This window comes from Ursus americanus, chromosome 5, assembly GCF_024610735.1.
Source record: "Ursus americanus isolate L20-20 chromosome 5, mUrsAme1.1.p, whole genome shotgun sequence".
Lineage (NCBI taxonomy): Eukaryota > Metazoa > Chordata > Mammalia > Carnivora > Ursidae > Ursus > Ursus americanus.
This window is the reverse complement of record NC_142131.1, coordinates 52,410,506-52,429,159: the sequence shown is the minus strand read 5'-3', so window position 1 is coordinate 52,429,159 and position 18,654 is coordinate 52,410,506. Positions and strand designations below refer to the sequence as shown.

Here is an 18,654-nt window from a genome sequence, read left to right as displayed (position 1 = left end):
TAATGTTTGCTTCATGAGGCCAATTCTCAAACCAACCTTTAATCCCAACCTGTCAGAGGTGAATTGCATGCAACTCTGCATTTGGTAATTTTTTTCAGTTTTCAAAAATAGCTCAGGTGGAAAGGCATTAGATTAGAATCTTAAGAACATATGAAAATTGTTAAAGAAAATTTGAAATATCCCACTGTAGCGATGACTTCCTTTTGAACAGTTTTGAGTAACTGGCATGGACATAACCACCTCAGTTCTGAGAATACTATTAAATAATGGCTGGAATTGAAGTGGAAAATATTTAGAAATGTAATCAATCCAAACCAATGGGTTGGTTCAGTGAATAGTACTTGATATGATAGCCTTTGTTTCTACTGTATTAACCAGATGAATGTAGTTCTTAAAAAAAAAAAAAAGGTATAGACCTTCATGTACAAAACTTAGGACAGTTTAGGTAGGTTCTGTACCTAGTATTTCTTAACCTGCAAATGAATCAGGTGGGTTGGAAACTTAAGGCACAGATATGACATTTCCCAATTTCTGTGACCCTACTGTGTTTTCTTAAAACCCAACATAACTGCTTCTTTCCCTTTAAACAGGATCAAATCACTGTTATTAAACCCCAAGAAACCACCTCACAAGAGGATCTGATATCCACTACCCCTAAAAAAGCAAGACACATAATGAGGTGAAAATTAGTAGCTTTTATTTATTGTGTTAAAACAGCTTTATGAAATGATTTGCAACCCTACATATATAAGAATGCTTTGAATAGCTGGGAAAATAGCTACCACTTCATGGGAAAACACGTAAACTAGCTTCACTGCCTGCACACTAGACTCTGCTTACTGATCTCAGATGGCATCACAGAGAAGCAGCAGCAAATGGAGAAACAGCAGCGAAGTCCTGTGGTGAAGCTGTGATTACTAAGGTTGAACTGTTTATTCCACTAATCCTACAATTTTCCTACAGTCACTTATCTGTCTATACATTCCTACTTCCTACAGGATAAACAGCAAAGTGGTTCTAACAGAAAATTAGATAGCAATTCACATGTATATTTGTAAGACACATTCAGTAGAACACAGTGGAGAAAATGAGAACTACTGCACAGTTGTATCTAGTCCAGGTGATGAAGCCAAAATTCTTCTTTCAATGCTGAGCAGTCTAAGGAATGAAATTAAGTATGAGAGCTCATCTCACTTTCTCACTTCTCTAGGAGTGATTCTAGCTCTTCTTGCAAAGAACTGAGCTGCTCCTTTTCTCGGTCTTCCTTTTGTTTGAGTTCATCCAGCACAGCCTGAAACCTGTTCTTGAGAGCCAGGTTTTCCACTTTCATAATGAGATCCTCCTGGCGTTTTGCTCTATCCTGGGTCTCTTGGAGTTTGCCTTTCATATTATCAATCTGTTTCTGAATTCCCATAACCAGCTGATTGGTTCCCTCATTTTCTTGGTGCTGTTCATCTGATTCATTCAGCTTGTCCTGTAGCTGTCTTTCCAGATCTTCCTCAGTGTCGATGATGTTTATATCTTCTTCATCTTGATGCTGAGTCTCATCCTCATCTTCACTGCTGCTGCTGAGGTCATTGAATATCTCCCGAAGCTCATCATGCTCTAATGAGTCATGGCCCTGCCTGTGACCAGACATTCCTGGAGAAGAGACATCAAGGCCTTGATTTTCTGTTTCTTTTGTTTCATCTTCAGCAATTATCTCCCAACGAGTACTCACAGCTTCAGCATCTGTACTCAGCAACCGCTTCACTTCCTTCTCCACATCTGGAGATTCAATATACTTCTTCTTTGCTGTCTTCCGGAACCTCCTCTTTCTGACATTTTTTAGAGGCAGAGTAATTCCATGGTTCCATATAAACTTTTTCTCTTTGTCCTTATCCTTTTTCTTGCTTGCTTTGGGATCAGTAGTAGCAACTGGTTCCTCCACAGGAGGATAGAGATCACCATCAACTGTGGAGACAAGCATCTGACATATATCAGCTGTCTTGTAAAACGTTTTTTTATCAATGGTTTTCAAGCTTTCCATAACACACGGCAGATCTACCAATTTTGAGGCCAGTGGGACCCGATCCACTCTGACGATTCCGTGACGTCCATCAGGGTGTAACTCAATTGTCAGTCTGTCCTTCAGGTTGACATGACCAGACTGTACTGCCCGCCTCACAGTAGAGGCATATTCCGGAGGGAGCCGTAAGATAAACTGGCTCTCTAGCTCGTGAGGAGCATCATCTTTGCTCTTACTCATCTTTATTTCTTTGAGACTCACTTCTCTAACAACCACTTGTTGCTCTAAAAGTTCCAGCTATTGCCAACAGTTAGAAAGACCAGTCTGTTACGAAATGAAATCCTTAATTACAAAAGGCTTTAAGCAGAACAGGAGCTAAGCGTCTATTTTGTCTTAGTTTTGAATTAAGGCCCAAGTCTTTAGAAATATGTTGTGACTGAATACCAGTCGTTAGGGACACTAATGAGTTAGGTCCACTTAAATCTATTAGCTGCAATGCAAGTTCCGACCTCTAGATGCCGCTGCCGGACAATGCAGACGGAGCTAGCTAGCAGGAAAGCAAATGGCGGCTTCTGCGGAATGATTTTCGACACAAAAAGAAAGGCCCAGCAGACACTCCCAATCCACAATCTCTCCCGGAACAAAGGTATTTAAAAAGCAGGACTCAGTGAGCTTTCTTCGCCTTGGGTACTTACAATCCGGTGACGATTATAAACCCAGCTTCTCCGAACAAGAGCGAGCGGAAAAGAAAGCCACTCCGAGCAAGGCGGCCGGGAGCCGAGCGTCTCCTTCTTTATTCCTTTGTTCTTCCCGGGTCTTAGGAAAGTGATCCGCTACCGATTATCAACGAAATGCCGAGGACGGGCAGTGCGAGATCTCGCCGAGATCCGCAGCTTGCAGCGCCAGACTCCGCAGCTCCGCAGCTCTCACTCCGGAACTGCAGACCCAGCGGAGAAGAAAGCACTACGTCACACCGCCGGGCGGGAAAAGCGGCTATGAGTGACAGCACGAGTAAAGCGGAAGTGCGGGGGTGTCCCAGCGCGCGCAGGCGCAATCACGGTATCCGGGGACTTGTCCTCTCGCGTGAATTTGACTTAACGCGAGAAAAAGATAATGTTTCTTAAAGAGCTATTGGTTTGAAAATATTTAAAGGCAATGCTTGCACGAAAGACGTGAACACCGGAGTTCACCTTTCCTGCTCCGCTAAGCCAGAACTTTTACCGGTCGCCGTGGGTTCGGATAGCTCCTAGGCTTCTGAGTGATTGCCGGAGATAGGGCACCCGTGCGGAAAGCGTCTTTGCATTTGGAAACATCTCGGATGCTCCCCACGGTATATCCAAATCTGGAGCAGATACAAGAAAGTATAGTTAACCATATAGTGGATTGTAAAGTACCCAAATCAGTGGAGTGAGAAGTTCATGCTGACCACTCTATAATTCTAAGTATATGTTTTGTTGATTATGAAAATGCCCTAAGGGGACCCATACCTTAGGGACTGTTTCTGTTTTGAAGGACCGCAAGGGAACATGGGTGATTCCTCTTTTTAATATATTTGACGTAGATAGAAATGTAAACAGACAAGTTGAGTGTTCTTCTGGAGGCACATACTCGTTTAGGACAGTTGTCCGATGAATGGTCTGATTGAAGTAGAATAAAATTGAAGTATTACCCCCTATCACGCTTTTGCCTGTAATTTTTAAGTTAGGAATTTTTTTTCATTCCACGTCTACCATTTTGAAACTGTTTAATGATTGTCTCTTCTATGGGTAGTGAGGTATTCATTTGCATGTTTTGTGGTATTTAGTCCTAAGTATGTAACAGTTTCCACTTGCACCTATTCATTTCCATTCATTTTTTAATAGGATCAGTTTGGTAAAGCATCAGGGTCATTAATATTTTATTTCTATCTTCTAAAATGTGAACTGCATATAAATTTAAGAGAACTCTCCTAAAATGTGATTAATACTTTCAAAATTCGCTTTATTTGTTTAGGCACTATCTCTCTTGCCCCAGATTGGAAGCTCTGTGATAATGAAGAGTTTTTGGTTTCCCTGTTTATTGTGTCCCAGTGTCTAGTACCAAAACCTGGGAGACACACAAAAAATATTTGCTAATTGAATGAAACAGTTGGTTCATGACATAAAATATGACATAAATGTAGTCTAATTCCCAAAATTTGTGAGAGAAGCTACATTCTATGTCACCTTAAAATGAGATAGATTTACTTTATATATGTTTTCTCTCTAGCTAAGGGCAGTGCCAATTGTGAGTGGGGAGGTTTGCTAAAAGTGTGTGTGAATGTGTCTTCTTTGGTTTAGGTAGACTGTGGTAAGTGTATCATGGGAGGAAATTAAAATGATCTGACACCAGTTTGGGTTTTTTTGTTAAGTTTGAGGGAGAAATTACATTCTTCCGGATAACTACATTAGTTTTCTTTGTTCTATAATATGTTGAGAAGTGTTAGCTGATTTAACTATAATTTCCAGGGTCATCTATTTTCTCTTGTTGAAGGTGAACTTTTTTCACTGTGCTGTGCCTTAATTATACCTGGTTTTACTTATTTCATACATATAAAAGGATATCTGCTGGCCTCTGCATAGTACTTTATTTAACCATATAAAATGTAAGGATATGCCTGTAAATGAAAATAATCCAAATATTGCTTTGCTTTTTAATTGCCTGGGTTTTATGATGCTCAAATATCCTTGTCACAGAAAGTAACTTAAGATAAATTCTATGTAATTCTAATCTGCCAAAATTATGATATAGTTTGGTTACTAACCTTTAAATGGAATATTGTGAGAGATAATTAAAAGGATTAACTGGTTTCCCCTAAAGTAACTACCTCCTTCAATCCTGAAACATATTTTCTGCTTTTGAACTTAACATATTTTGTAGATGCTGTTTTTCTGAGGGAAAATTACATTGATCCTACCACATCACCCGTCACCCTAATGTCTGTTGGTAAATCCATGTTTTTTTAAAAATCAAGTCCATTAGGCATACAGAAACACTATAAATTGACGAAGGAATTATACTTCTCTGGTTGTTCCATGAAATACCTGTGATACTAGCAAAACAAAGATTTAGGGAGAGCAAAAAATTCCCCAGTGAGATAAGTCCTCCAAAGACTTGCTTCCTATAATAAAGGAGTATCACAATCAGGCTAATGCTGTATGTTTGAAAATTCCCTTTAATACACTTTTAATAAACTTTTAAGTTTCTTATATTGTGAAGATTAAAAAATTATGAATGGTAGAAGTAGCCCTGTTTATATTTTAGAGATCAAAAATTATAGGGGTGAGGAAATTGCAGACACCCAAAAAAAGTACGCTTACATACTGGTATATCATTATATAAACAGTAAAAAACAGGTTATCAGGGGTGCCTCCCTGGCTCAGGTACGGCATGTGACTCTTGATTTTGGGGTTTTAAGTTTGAGTCCCATGTTGTGTAAGGAGATTACTTAAAAATAAAATCTTAAAGGGGCTCCTGGCTGGTTCAGTTGGAGGAGCATCCAACTCTTGATCTCAGGGTCATGAGTTTGAGCCCCACACTGGGTATAGAGAGAGATTACTTAAATAAGTAAAACAAAACAAAAAAATGAAATCTTAAAAAAAAACCCAGATTAGCTAAAATGTAGCAGTCTCCTGTATCAAGTAGAATGTTTTTTTAAGATTTTATTTATTTATTTGAGAGAAAGAGAGATAGAGAGCAAGCATGAGCTGGGGGAGGGGGAGGGAGCCCGATGCAGGGCTCAATGTCAGGGTCCCAGAATCATGACCTGAGCTAAAGGCAGACGCTTAACCAACTGAGCCACCGAGGCACCCCAAGCAGGATGTTTTCTATAGAAAAAAAGACCAACCTAATTTATACTGATTTAAACAATTAGAAAAACTAATATTTTAAAAACCAGATAGTCTAGAGCAGTTCTGTCCAATAGAAATATATTGTGAGCCACAGATTAAAGCCACTGATGTGATCTTAAATTATCTAGTAAACACATTAAAGTGGTAAAAATAAATATGAAATTAATTTCAATAATTTTATTTACCTTAATCCAAACTATCATTTCCACATATAATCAATGTAGTAGTTATTAATGATATATTTTACATTCTTATTTTGTACTAAATCTTCAAAACCTGGTGCGTATTTTACACTTACAGCACGTCTCAATTTGGACTAGCCATATTTCAAATGCCCAGGGGCCACATGTAACTGGTGGTTACTGTATTGGACAGTGTCATTCAAGTATGGCTCCTTCTAGGCATGATAGAATCATGACCTGGCACAAATTGTTTTTCTCTTCCTAATTTTGGAGAACGATCATTTATTTATACTTTTTCTGTTATTCTTGCAGCTTTGCCCTCATCTTGTAAACTTCTAAAGTCTGCGGTCACAAGAAATCTGCCAGCAGTAACCAGGGAACTTCCTTCCTTGTCTGTGGTAAGTTCAGAGAGTGCCTCCCCAACCAAAGTTCATCTTTCAAGCTGATTGGACCAATTTGGGTCATGTACCTATCCCTGGCACAATAATAGTCACCAGGAGAATACCCTGAGCCATACCATTTTCAGTATGGTGGGGAGGAGGTGACATTTGGTAATGTCTGGAGACATTTTTGATTGTCACAACTATGGTAGTGGGTCTAGTGTGTAGAGGCCAGGAATGCTGCTAAGTATCCTACAGTACACAGAACAGCCTTCTTCCCCACAACAAAGAGGTATCTGGCTCAAAATAATACATGGTTGAGTCATTAAGTTTGTATTCCTAAGTAAACACTGACAAGAGAAATGAGACTATCATTATTGGCTTAGATCTATCAGAACCTATTACAATTATGAATAGGTTTAGCTTCCCATTTCAGAGGATGGGCCTCTAAACTAAAAAAGAAAATGTCAGAAGAGAGCAAAAGGCATGGATAACTGTTTTAGTCCATTTGAGCTACTGTAACAAAATACCATAAACTGAGTAGTTTCTAAACAACAGAAATTTATTTCTTAGTTCTGGGGCCTGAGAAGTTGGAGATAAAGGTGCCAGCAGATCTGGTGTTTGGGTGAGGGCAAGCTTCTGGGTTCGTGAACAGTCTTTTTACTGTAACCTCACATGGCGGAAGGGGTGAGGGGGTTTTCTGCAGCCTCTTTTACAAAGCACTAATGCCATTCATGAGGACTGCACCCTCATGACCTAATCACCTCCCCAAAGCCCTACCTCCAAATACCATCACACTGGGGATTGGGTTTCAACACAAGAATTTTAAGGGGACACAAATACCAGTCTATATAAGCTACCAGTAGTATCAATGAAAGAGCTGATTATTTGGGGGGGGGAGGTTATAATGGTATATGTGTAATTCCAAAAAAGATACAAGTGGACAATAAGGACACGAAAAGATGCTCAACATCACTAATTGTTAGGGAAATGCAAATCAAAACAATGACATACCACCTTATACCAATTAGGATGGCTACTATAAAAATATATATAAATGTTGACAGGGATGTGAAATATTTGAAACCTTTATGCATTGTTGGTGGGAATGTCAATTGGCACAGTCACTGTGGAAAACAGTGTGGAATTTCCTCAAAAAATTAAAAATAGAATTACCACATGATCCAGCAATTCCACTTCTCGGCATATACCCAAAAGAATTGAAAGCAGAGTCTCAAAAGAGACATTCGTACACCCATCCTCATAGCAATATTATTCATAGTAGCTAAAATTTAGAAGTAACCCAGTGTCCATCAACAGATGAATGGATAAGCAAAATGTGGTCTGTACATGCAGTGGAATATTGTTCAGCATTAAAAAGGAAGGAAATTTTGACATAACGCTACAGCACAGATTCACTTTAAGGATACTATGCTATGGAAATACACCAGTCATAAAACGATAAATACTGCTTGATTCCACTTGTATGAGGTATTTAGAGTAGCCAAAATCATAGAAAATAGATGGTGTTTGCCAGGGGCTGGAGAGAGGGGAGAATGAAGAGTTAGTGGTAATGGGTATGGGTTTCAGTTTTACAAGATGGAAAGGCTTCTGGAGATGGATGCTAGTAATGGTTGCACAACATTATGAATGTATTTTAATCCACTGAACTGTGCACTTAAAATTGTTTAAAAAGTGCTTAAAATATTAAATTTTATGTTATGTGTATATTACCACAATAAAAAAGAAAAAAGTATTATGTACTTAACAAATTATGAGTAGTCATCAAATATGATATAATAATTATATAATTACTGGTGATTTTAAATTTTTATCAATATTTTCTACTTTTGTATAGTAGAAAAAATTTTATTATAGAACTTACAGTGAGAATGTCTTTTTGTAATGAAAAATTCTTTTTACAATGGATAATTTCTTGAGCAAAAATTTTTTTAAGGAAAAGCTTCAGTAGTGTATCGTCCTCAAAAGGAAATACCAAGAGTGAAAATTCTGTATGAATTATTTTAAGTTGATGAATTTTAATAAAAGTGCTTGGTTTACATTTTGTGAAAAGTCCATTTTTTAATATTTTGTCAAAAATAAATAATGACTTGCAGGCTTTGTCTAAAATAAGTCCTGGAAATAAAGCAAATACAGTCTCCTGAGAAATAACATGCAGTAGATATAGTACCAGGCCTCTGGGTGCCGCTATCTCCCAATCCGTGGCTAGAGTGAAACAAAGCAATCCATTGGCATTCTGACCCAGTGATCCCCGCCGACTTGTGAAATACATCTGGAGTGGATTCCAAACGCCTTCTCTCCCACCATCTTTTCCAAACATCTGGATCAGGAATGCCAAGGATGTTTAATGACCCAGAGTGAAGTGCTGCGTTTTCTCTCCAGCGCACCTTTGTAATCTAGGAGCCACCATGGCAAGGTGTATTAAGATCTGAGAAGCAGCATCAAGAAGAGATAAGAAGACCCCCTCAGGGAAGGCGCACCATGGGTAGGAAGCGGTTTCCCTTATTGAAGTCTTTGTTCAGCCTAGTAAGCTACATATCAGAATGCGCTGCGAGATTCCAGAAGAAAAGCCATTGGTTTAAAAGTGGAGAATCTAGGCAAAGATGTGCATGTCGGTGATTGGAACTGCAGGTGAGTGCTGGGAAGCCTCTCTTTACTGCCAGCGAGGACAGCAGAGAAGAACTCGACAATGACAGGCTAGATCTAGCAGATATGCTAAAGGAAGTCTTTAGGCTCTTAAGTCTGAAACCCTCCCTGGAAATTCCATAAATGCTTTTCATATAAATGTATTCTCCCTGGATATAAATAATTTATGGCTTTTAATACAGACATTTTGTTTTGAAAATTGTGGGAAACATCTTAATACTAGCATGGTTCAATCTTAAACCCCAGTATGTTTGGATCCTGCAAGTAATTCTCTATGAATTTATCACATTAATTTCAATAGCCATCTCCCTAGTCCCCACAAATAAAAGGATGACTAGGGCAGGAATAGACCAAAGGAGCAGAGCTGCCCCCACCTCGTGGTGGGGAGCGGTAGAAACAGCTCATGGCAAGATAGAGGAGATAGATGCTAATGCCAGCCTCCCATTCGGAGCCACAAGGAGCACAGCAGAGTCTGCCTGCAGGAAAAGCTGCCCTCTACCACATCCTCTGCATTCTTCAGGTGGTTCCCCACTGACCTAGATGACACCATTAAGATAGAGTTCCCCTACGCTTACTACACAGTCTCACAGGGCATACAGCAAATATCTACCATCCAGTAACAACAGTACCATCTTCCTTTTGGAACGTGATAGTTGCATCATTCAGGAGAAGAGACAGTTTAAGTGCCCATTTCAGAATCCTGATTGAAATGGAGGTTGAGTACTATAAGGCTGTGCAGACGACTTTCAGCTGGGTGTCTAGTCAAGGCAAGAACTGTGGTTGCCCAAGCCAAAATAATGGAGAGATAAAAGATACTATAGGAAGTAATAAACATACAAACAATTCACCTATGAGAATTACTATGTAACTCTTTCTAAGTTACAGGCAGAAGGAATTCTAAACTGGGAGCAGTACGTGAAGTACAATGTCACCACCAGAGCCACCAAGGACAAGCTGTCCCTCTCCTCCAGCACAAGCATCACCCTGCATATCACCCCATCAAGAAAAATGCTCTTGTTCTCCAGCAGACCTATTCTATGGTCCAAGAGAATGGGAACACCTGCTCAAAGCCTCCATCGCACACTTTAGTGCTTGTTCCCAGACATGGGGCCTATGTGCCTATTTCTTCCTGACCAGCAACCCAGCACTGTGTGCGTCGTCATCCAGCGTGTCAGTAAGTGCAGAGCACGATGATGTTCACTGCAGGCTCCTCGTGATGGTGGACCACCCCAACGAAAATGCACAGGCAGCACTGTGCCAGGAGCTGCAGCCAGAAGTCATGCCCTCTTTGATGTGACACCACGCACAGTGCAACTGGCTACCTGGTCACCAAGGTGGACGTCATCTGAAGAGCTTTGCCTGGCTACCCTATTACATGCTTCAGACCAGCTAATATGATTCTTCAGCCTAGGGAGGCACAAGTGAGATCAGCACTGTGGTCCTGTGGGCAGCAGAGACGCTGGTCACTGCACACAATACCAACAGTCATCATGCTACAGCCAGTCTTTGCCTACAGTTTAGAGGAGTTGCTGCCAGAACTCAGCAATGGCCTGGTGCGTGCTGCCAGACAGACGGAGCTACAATTTTACCTAGTTGTGGCCTTGTCCTTTGTAACTGTGCTTTTCTCCTCGCAGTGACTCTGGCCATCATCCTGGTCCTGTGAGGCTCCTCCAGCCCTACTTTCAGTCCGGTCTTTGGTCCAACCCTAGATTTGGAGTTGCTGCTTCTTCAGCAAGTGAGATTTACCCTATTTCTACAATCTTTTTGTGGCTTCATATACTGCAAAATCTTAATTTCCTTAACTCAAGAAACATCTTCTAACTGGATATTCTCTGTGGTGCCTGCACTGGAACCTTCAATATTACATTGGATTCAAATATTTACCTGTGAGTTTTAACACTTTTATTTTGTAAATATCCTGTTATAAATCAACTCTGCTTGGTTTTTGCTGTTGTTGGAGGAGGAGAAGCTCTACAAGTTCACTTTCTAGTTTCTGTGTGTTTTTTAATTTCTTTCATTTGCCCAGAGAGTCCCTTTGGTGAAAAGTTTATGCCTATTAGTGTACATTCTAAAAACTGATATTTTCTGCTAAAAAGTCCTTTCCTTGCAATATTTAAAGAGGTTCGCTGAATCTTTAAGTTTCTGTCTTTGGACTCCATATACTTGTTTTGAGACACTGAGAAATCATAGATTTGGTTACACAGGAATGGATATTCTCTTTCCAAGAACTATTCTTGTGACCTTTGTTTCCTGTATTTCCTTATTTTCTGGACCTTTCTCAGTCATGTCCACAGGTTGAATGCCAGTATCTGGCCCAATTTGTTCCTGAAATGCCAATCTCTGGAATGCAGAGAACATTCTTCCCTAACTTTTGGGTAAAGATAAATCACTCAAAGCCTCAGACATTTTAGTTAGTAAACTTTTCCTAATTTTGCAATGAGTAAAAGAAGGAAGGCAATCTAGTTTAAAACTCTTGCTATTTAGGAAAACCAGTTTCTCTTGGGGGAAATAGTATGATTATAGGAGAATGCATATTATTTTAATGGCTTGTCTAAAAATAAAGATGTGGCCATTTCCTTTTCAGTTGTGAAGAAGAATATCACTACCTCTTGTGTCTCTTAAATTTGAAGTCTAAATTAGAAGCTCATATAACATTTCCCAGTGAAATTCCAAGAGCCCAGTGTTATTCTATTCAAAATATATTACCTTTGAGTGAATTAAAGGTCTTTTTTTAAAATCCACATAATACATAGACACTTCAGAAAAGAGGAAAAATAAGACTATGGATAAGACACATCCTTCAAAATTCAAAGGTTTCTGATAAATATTCAAAGCATAATGGACAGAAAATGGACAGTCCAATTTTTAAAAGTCTAGCTTACATTCTAAAAGTTTATTTATCCCCTAGTTTTTTTCATTCTCCAGTCAAAGGGCAGTTGCTCTTCTGTGTGGCCTGAGAAGCTGTCAAGTGGTCAAGATATACTACAGAAGTGGAGGTATGATTTTTGTCCCCTGTGATGCTATTACCTGAATAGCAAACAGGGAAAGCAGATAGCTTAGGTATACTGAGATTCTACTGTATATTGCAATTTAGTAACAGATATGATTAATTAAATAAACATAGTAGTTTCTCATTTTCATGCATATGTTGTAGAATGAATAACTACTTCCTTGACAATAAACTAAGAGTTAAGGAAAGATAGATGAGGTTAACGAGAAGGGTAAGTTTCAGTATTATCTAGGAGTGTAGTAACTGGTGAGGACTCTGGGCGCCGCTGTTCACCAGTCTGGGAGATACGGGCAGCGCGTGCGCGCACACACCCCAAAGGAAAAAAGAAAAAAAGCTTCCTAGAACCTCCATCACCGCCAGATTGAAAACAGTCTCCCTGAAGCTTCCCACACCCCACTTCTGAACCACTTTCCGCTCTGAAATCTCCTGAAAATTCGGTTAATTTAGGCTTAGAAGAACAGAGAAACCATACTCTTGGTACCGGACTGGGAGTAAACTACGAAGCGAGAGAGCAATGGTGATTCGGGGGAAGCAGCTCAGCCGCAGCGAGCTGTTCCTGCTGTGCCTTTTTCTGGGGCTGTCATTGGAATCTTGGGCCGGTAAGATCCGATACACGGTGCCAGAAGAGACAGACAAAGCTTTCTTCGTGGGCAATATCGCTGAAGACCTGGGGCTACAACCTCAGGAGCTCACAGAGCGCAGAGTTCGCATCGTCTCCAGAGGTAGGATGCAGCTTTTTGCTCTCAACCCTCGAAGTGGCAGCTTGGTCACAGCGGGCAGAATAGACCGGGAGGAGCTCTGTGCTCAAAGTGTGCAGTGTCTGGTGAGTTTTAACATCTTGGTAGAGGATAAAATGAAGCTTTTCCCTGTTGAAGTGGAAATAATTGATATTAATGACAACACTCCCCAATTTAAGTTAGAAGAAGTGGAATTTAAAATGAATGAAATAACTATTCCGGGTACCAGGATCCCTCTACCTTTGGGGCAAGACCTTGATGTGGGTATGAATTCACTACAGAACTACCAGCTCAGCTCCAATCCTCATTTCTCCTTGGATGTGCAACAGGAAGTTGATGGATCCCAACACCCAGAGATGGTGCTGCAGAGTCCCCTGGATAGGGAAGAAGAAGCTGTGCACCACCTCCTCCTCACAGCCTCTGATGGGGGCAACCCAGTCCGTTCAGGAACCCTCCGCATTCATGTTCAGGTGGTAGATGCAAATGACAACCCTCCAGCATTTACTCAAGCACAGTACCACATGAGTGTCCCAGAGAATGTGCCACTGGGCACTCGGCTGCTTACAGTAAAAGCTACTGACCCAGATGAAGGAGTCAATGGGGAAGTAACATACTCATTTCACAATATAGACCACAAAATAGCCCAGATATTTCAGCTGGATTCTTACACCGGAGAAATATCAAATAAAGAAGCCTTGGATTTTGAAGAATACAAAATTTATTCAATGGAAATTCAGGCTCAGGATGGTGCAGGCCTCATGGCCAGAGCTAAGGTGTTGGTCAAAGTTCTGGACATAAATGATAATGCCCCAGAGGTGACCATGACCTCTGTCACCACTTCAGTCCCAGAAAACTTTCCTCCTGGAGCTATAATTGCTCTTATCAGTGTGCATGACCAGGACTCTGGAGGCAATGGTGAAACTACATGTTCCATTCCTGGAAATCTACCCTTTAAATTAGAAAAGCTGGATGATAATTATTACCATTTAGTGACAGAAAGAACACTGGACAGAGAACTTACCTCCAGGTACAACATCACAGTAACAGCAACAGATCAGGGAATTCCAGCTCTATCTACTGAAACCCACATTTCACTGCAAGTGACAGATATCAACGACAACCCTCCTGTTTTCCCCCAGGACTCCTACTCTACTTTCATTCCAGAAAACAATCCCCGAGGTGCCTCCCTCTTCTCTGCAACAGCCCATGATGCAGACAGCAATGAGAATGCACAAGTCACTTACTCCTTGGTGGAGGACACCATCCAGGGGGCACGTCTGACCTCGTATGTTTCCATCAACTCAGACACTGGTGTCTTATATGCCCTGCAATCCTTCGACTATGAACAGTTACAGGACCTTCAACTGAGAGTGATGGCGTGTGACAGCGGGGACCCTCCACTTAGCAGCAATGTGTCGCTGAGCCTGTTTGTGCTGGACCAGAATGACAATGCGCCGGAAGTCCTGTACCCCGCCCTGCCCACCGACGGTTCCACCGGCGTGGAGCTGGCACCCCGATCCGCAGAGCCCGGCTACCTGGTCACCAAGGTGGTGGCGGTGGACAGAGACTCGGGCCAGAACGCCTGGCTATCCTACCGCCTGCTCAAGGCCAGCGAGCCAGGGCTCTTCGCGGTGGGGCTGCACACGGGCGAGGTGCGCACGGCGCGGGCCCTGCTGGACAGAGACGCGCTCAAGCAGAGCCTGGTGGTGGCGGTGCAGGACCACGGCCAGCCCCCTCTCTCGGCCACCGTCACGCTCACCGTGGCCGTGGCCGACAGCATCCCGGACGTCCTGGCCGATCTGGGCAGCATCAGGACCCCCGGCGACCCAGACGATTCGGACCTCACGCTCTACCTGGTGGTGGCGGTGGCCGCAGTGTCCTGCGTCTTCCTCGCCTTTGTCATCGTGCTGCTGGCGCTCAGGCTGAGGCGCTGGCACGCGTCGCGCCTGCTCCAGGCTTCAGGAGGCGGGCTGGTGGGCGTGCCGGCCTCGCACTTTGTGGGCGTGGACGGGGTGCGGGCTTTCCTGCAGACCTATTCTCACGAGGTCTCGCTGACCGCGGACTCGCGGGAGAGTCACGTGATCTTCCCCCAGCCCAACTATGCGGACACGCTCATCAGCCAGGAGAGCTGTGGGAAAAGCGAGCCTCTTCTGATAACTCAGGATTTACTTGAAGACAAAAAGGAAACATTTTCTCAGGTAAACTTTTTGAAAATTTATCTAGGTAAAGAGAATTACTGCATTTACTTGCTGTCATTCTTGACTACTAACAGTTCTATTTCCCACATATTTTTGTAGATTTCTATTTACAGATTGTGGGAAATTATTAAATGTTTATATCCAGGTATAATTATAATTGCATTTTCATAGAAAAGGCGATTGTACATAACTATAATGTAGGTGGTTGAGATGAAGAGTATGTGTGAAGTGCTATCTTGGTTGTGGAAAGAGCTCTGCATCCGAAACAAGAAAATATGACTTCTAATATTTTCTTGCTTTCCTCTGGCCAAATAATTTTTCTTGTTTTACCGTTCTTTTATCTGGCAGGGATAATCTTTGACTAGAAAATATCCACCAATATTTATGTGACTAATAATGTTTTCAAATTTCTTCCAGTTCTAAATACTGATTTATCCCTAAATTTAAATAAATGTCATCTGGGAAGGCCTGTTTTATTTGGGGACATCTGGAGAAGTAAAGATTGTCTAAAGTAGTATTTTTACTTGTGTTAGGATTAAATTATAGGAATATATATAGGTTGTGAATTTTTTGTTGAATATCTTAGCCCTTTGTTTCATCTTTTATTTTGAGATATTTTATGTATTCTGGAGAATACATTAGATGTTTAAGAAACTTATGAAATGAGGTAATAAAGTGAATGACAGAAAATTTACTATGCAACTTGAGTAGTTTCAAAGCCTCCTGACTTGTATATTATGCCTATAATGGAAGCAACTAACAAAAACCAAGTATATATTCCATTTTAATGTGTGTGTGAACTCTTCTCAAGAAACGTATCATAAGGGAGCAAGTCCATGCTTTGATAAACTTACTCTGCTCCAATAAATTAAAGAGATATACAAACTATAAAAAGAAGAAAGCAAAAGCATGGTAAGGCACAAATAAAAGATAAATATATACATGGGCCAAAGACGGAACAGAAAGTGGTGAGCCAGGCTAAAGCTGTGGGAATTCTAGTCTTGGCTTAGATGCAGGCATAGAAGGTCAAGAGATTGTTCCAGCACTGTAACAGGAACAAAGTGCTTCAGGCTAAATAAGGAACCTGAGCCAGACCTACTACAGACTTACTCCTTGAATCCCAAGTAAGCAGTTCGGCCCCTCAGCTAGTTAAAACGGGGAGAAATTGCCTGAAAATGCTGCCTACCAATTCCTGTGGTCATGACTTTTTGCAACCTGCAGACCAAAGGAGAGAAATGAGTACAGATGCTGGCTTCAGAAAATGAACTCTAAGTCTCTTAGACATGAGCTGTAATATTCACAGTATTACTACTGCACACCATTAAAGACCTCCTTATGGCCTGGGACCTGGAATAAAAACAACCTCAAAACCATAATAGACAAAACCCTGAACCCAGGAGGGAGGGAAAGTGGGAGAGAAGGTAGAAGAGAGAGCGCAATTAAGAAACTCTTCCACTTAAATGTATAAACCAAAATGTTGAAATATTGTCTTCTAGAATTATTGTTGCTAATGAGATACTTTCAACAAATTGTCATTATCTTTAAGGTATCTCTGTTTTCTGTCTGATGGGTTTTTAAAAATTTTCTCTCATCCTTGCTGTATGTCTAAGTGTTGATTTTTATTTTTATTTTCTGTTTGGAGTACACGCTCAATAGTATAAGTTATTTCATGGGTCACATGGGTGGCTCAGTTGGTTAAGCGTCCTACTCTTGGTTTCAGCTCAGGTCATGACCTTGGGGTCCTGGGATGGATCCCTCTGGTGAGCTCCATTCTCAGCGGGGAGTCTGCTTGAGGATTCTCTCTCCCCCTCTCCCATGTGCATGCGCTTTCTCTCTCTCTCAAATAAATAAATCTTTTTAAAAAGTAACATCAGTTATTTCAATTCTGGATTTTCTCAGCTCCCATTATTTTAAAATTTTGCTTTTATGTGCATATAAATGAGCTAAGTTTACCTATTAAAATACAGAGATTACCAAGTTGGATGATCTTTTTTTTTTTATTTTAAAGATTTTATTTATTTATTTGACAGAGAGAGACAGCCAGCGAGAGAGGGAACACCAGCAGGGGGAGTGGGAGAGGAAGCAGGCTCCCAGTGGAGGAGCCTGATGTGGGGCTCGATCCCAGAACGCCGGGATCATGCCCTGAGCCGAAGGCAGATGCTTAACGACTGCGCCACCTAGGTGCCCCCGCAAGTTGGATGATCTTTAAAATCCATCTGTAGTCTGCCGACAAGATACACATTTAAAACAAAATTACACCAAAATATTGAAAATAAAAATATATATGTACACACACAAAGGAAAGCAGTCATGTCAATTTTAATATAATAGCAAAGCATGTTTAAAACAACAAACATTAATGGTGATTTTTTTAATGAACTGATCATAATTACAAAAAACCAGACAAACAAAAAGATATAAAAAAATATAAACCCCCATCACTGAACAATATAGCTTTGAAAATAATACCAGGAGATTTAAACTCAATTTTATAAGAAATAATATACCCCACAGGCACAAAATTACTAAGCATACAGAATATTTGAACAACAAAATCTATAAGCTTGATCTAATAAATCTGTATAGAATCCTATGCACAACAAATATAGAATAGCCATTCTTTACATGAACATTTGGAATCTACAGCAATGTACTACATAGTCATCACCAAAAAAGAGCAAATTTCAAAGTACCAATAATATACATGCCTTATAACATGTACTTAATTCACAAAGCTGGGGTGGGGAAAATAGGGAAAGGTGGGTAAAAGGGTACAGACTTTCAGTTGTAAGATGAATAAAGCCTGGGGCGCCTGGGATCGAGCCCCGCATTGGACTCCCTGCTCCGTGAGCCTGCTTCTCCCTCTTCCTCTGCCTACTGCTCCCCCTGCTTGTGCTTTCTCTCTCTCAAATAAATAAAATCTTAAAAAAAAAAAAGTATAAGGCCTGAGTATCTATTGTATAGCATGGAGACTACAGTTGATAATATTGTATTGTATAATAGAAATTTCTTCAGAGAGACCTTAAATGTTCTCACACATACAAAAAAGTAAATATTTGAGATGATGGATGTGTTAATTAAATCAGTAGGGGGAATCCTTTTATAATGTATATATATGGTATCATTACATTGTACACTTTAAATATCTTGCAGCTTTATTTATTAATTATACCTCAATGAAGCTGGCAAAATTACAAAGCAAACATTTAAAAACAGTAAAAGGAAACAAAAAAAAAGTTTGGACACTTAAATTTATACCCCTAAATTACTCTTGGATTTAAAAAATCACAATGGAAATAAGAACTATTTAGAAAGGAACAAAAATTAAAATATTATTTATAATTGTGGAATACAGGGACATCTGGCTGGCTCAATCAGTTGAACATGCAACTCTTGATCTCAGGGTCACGAGTTTGAGCCCCATGTTGGATGTGAGCCTACTTAAAATAAAATAAAATAAAATTGTGGAATACAGCTTAAAGAGTACCTAGGGGTAAATTTATAGACAGATAAAATAACTTAAAGCAAAACAAATTAGTTAAAATAAGTGAATTTAGCAAGACACTGAAGAAACAAGGCAAACAAAAACCATTGTATGAGCAT

The 18,654-nt window shown here is 40.4% G+C and overlaps 2 protein-coding genes across 2 annotated transcripts; one reads left to right on the top strand and one right to left on the bottom strand.

Annotated features, from left to right (window-relative positions):
• Positions 1–675: 675 nt before the first annotated feature.
• TAF7 (TATA-box binding protein associated factor 7) lies at positions 676–2,959 on the bottom strand. Its single transcript, XM_045794450.2, has one exon. It carries the CDS (start codon positions 2,246–2,248, stop codon positions 1,199–1,201), a length of 1,050 nt encoding a protein of 349 aa, XP_045650406.1. The 5' UTR covers positions 2,249–2,959; the 3' UTR covers positions 676–1,198.
• A 44-nt stretch (positions 2,960–3,003) lies between these two features.
• Positions 3,004–16,971, top strand: LOC123790230 (protocadherin gamma-A1-like). Its single transcript, XM_045794449.2, has 3 exons — positions 3,004–3,338; positions 6,372–6,457; positions 9,986–16,971. The coding sequence occupies exon 3, from the start codon at positions 12,631–12,633 to the stop codon at positions 15,148–15,150; it is 2,520 nt and encodes an 839-aa protein (XP_045650405.2). The 5' UTR covers positions 3,004–3,338; positions 6,372–6,457; positions 9,986–12,630; the 3' UTR covers positions 15,151–16,971.
• The last annotated feature ends 1,683 nt before the right edge of the window (positions 16,972–18,654 follow it).

Excerpts from the sequence above, each read along its gene's own strand:
- TAF7 (XM_045794450.2), bottom strand. The coding sequence starts at position 2,248 with ATGAGTAAGAGCAAAGATGATGCTCCTCACGAGCTAGAGAGCCAGTTT.
- LOC123790230 (XM_045794449.2), top strand. The coding sequence starts at position 12,631 with ATGGTGATTCGGGGGAAGCAGCTCAGCCGCAGCGAGCTGTTCCTGCTG.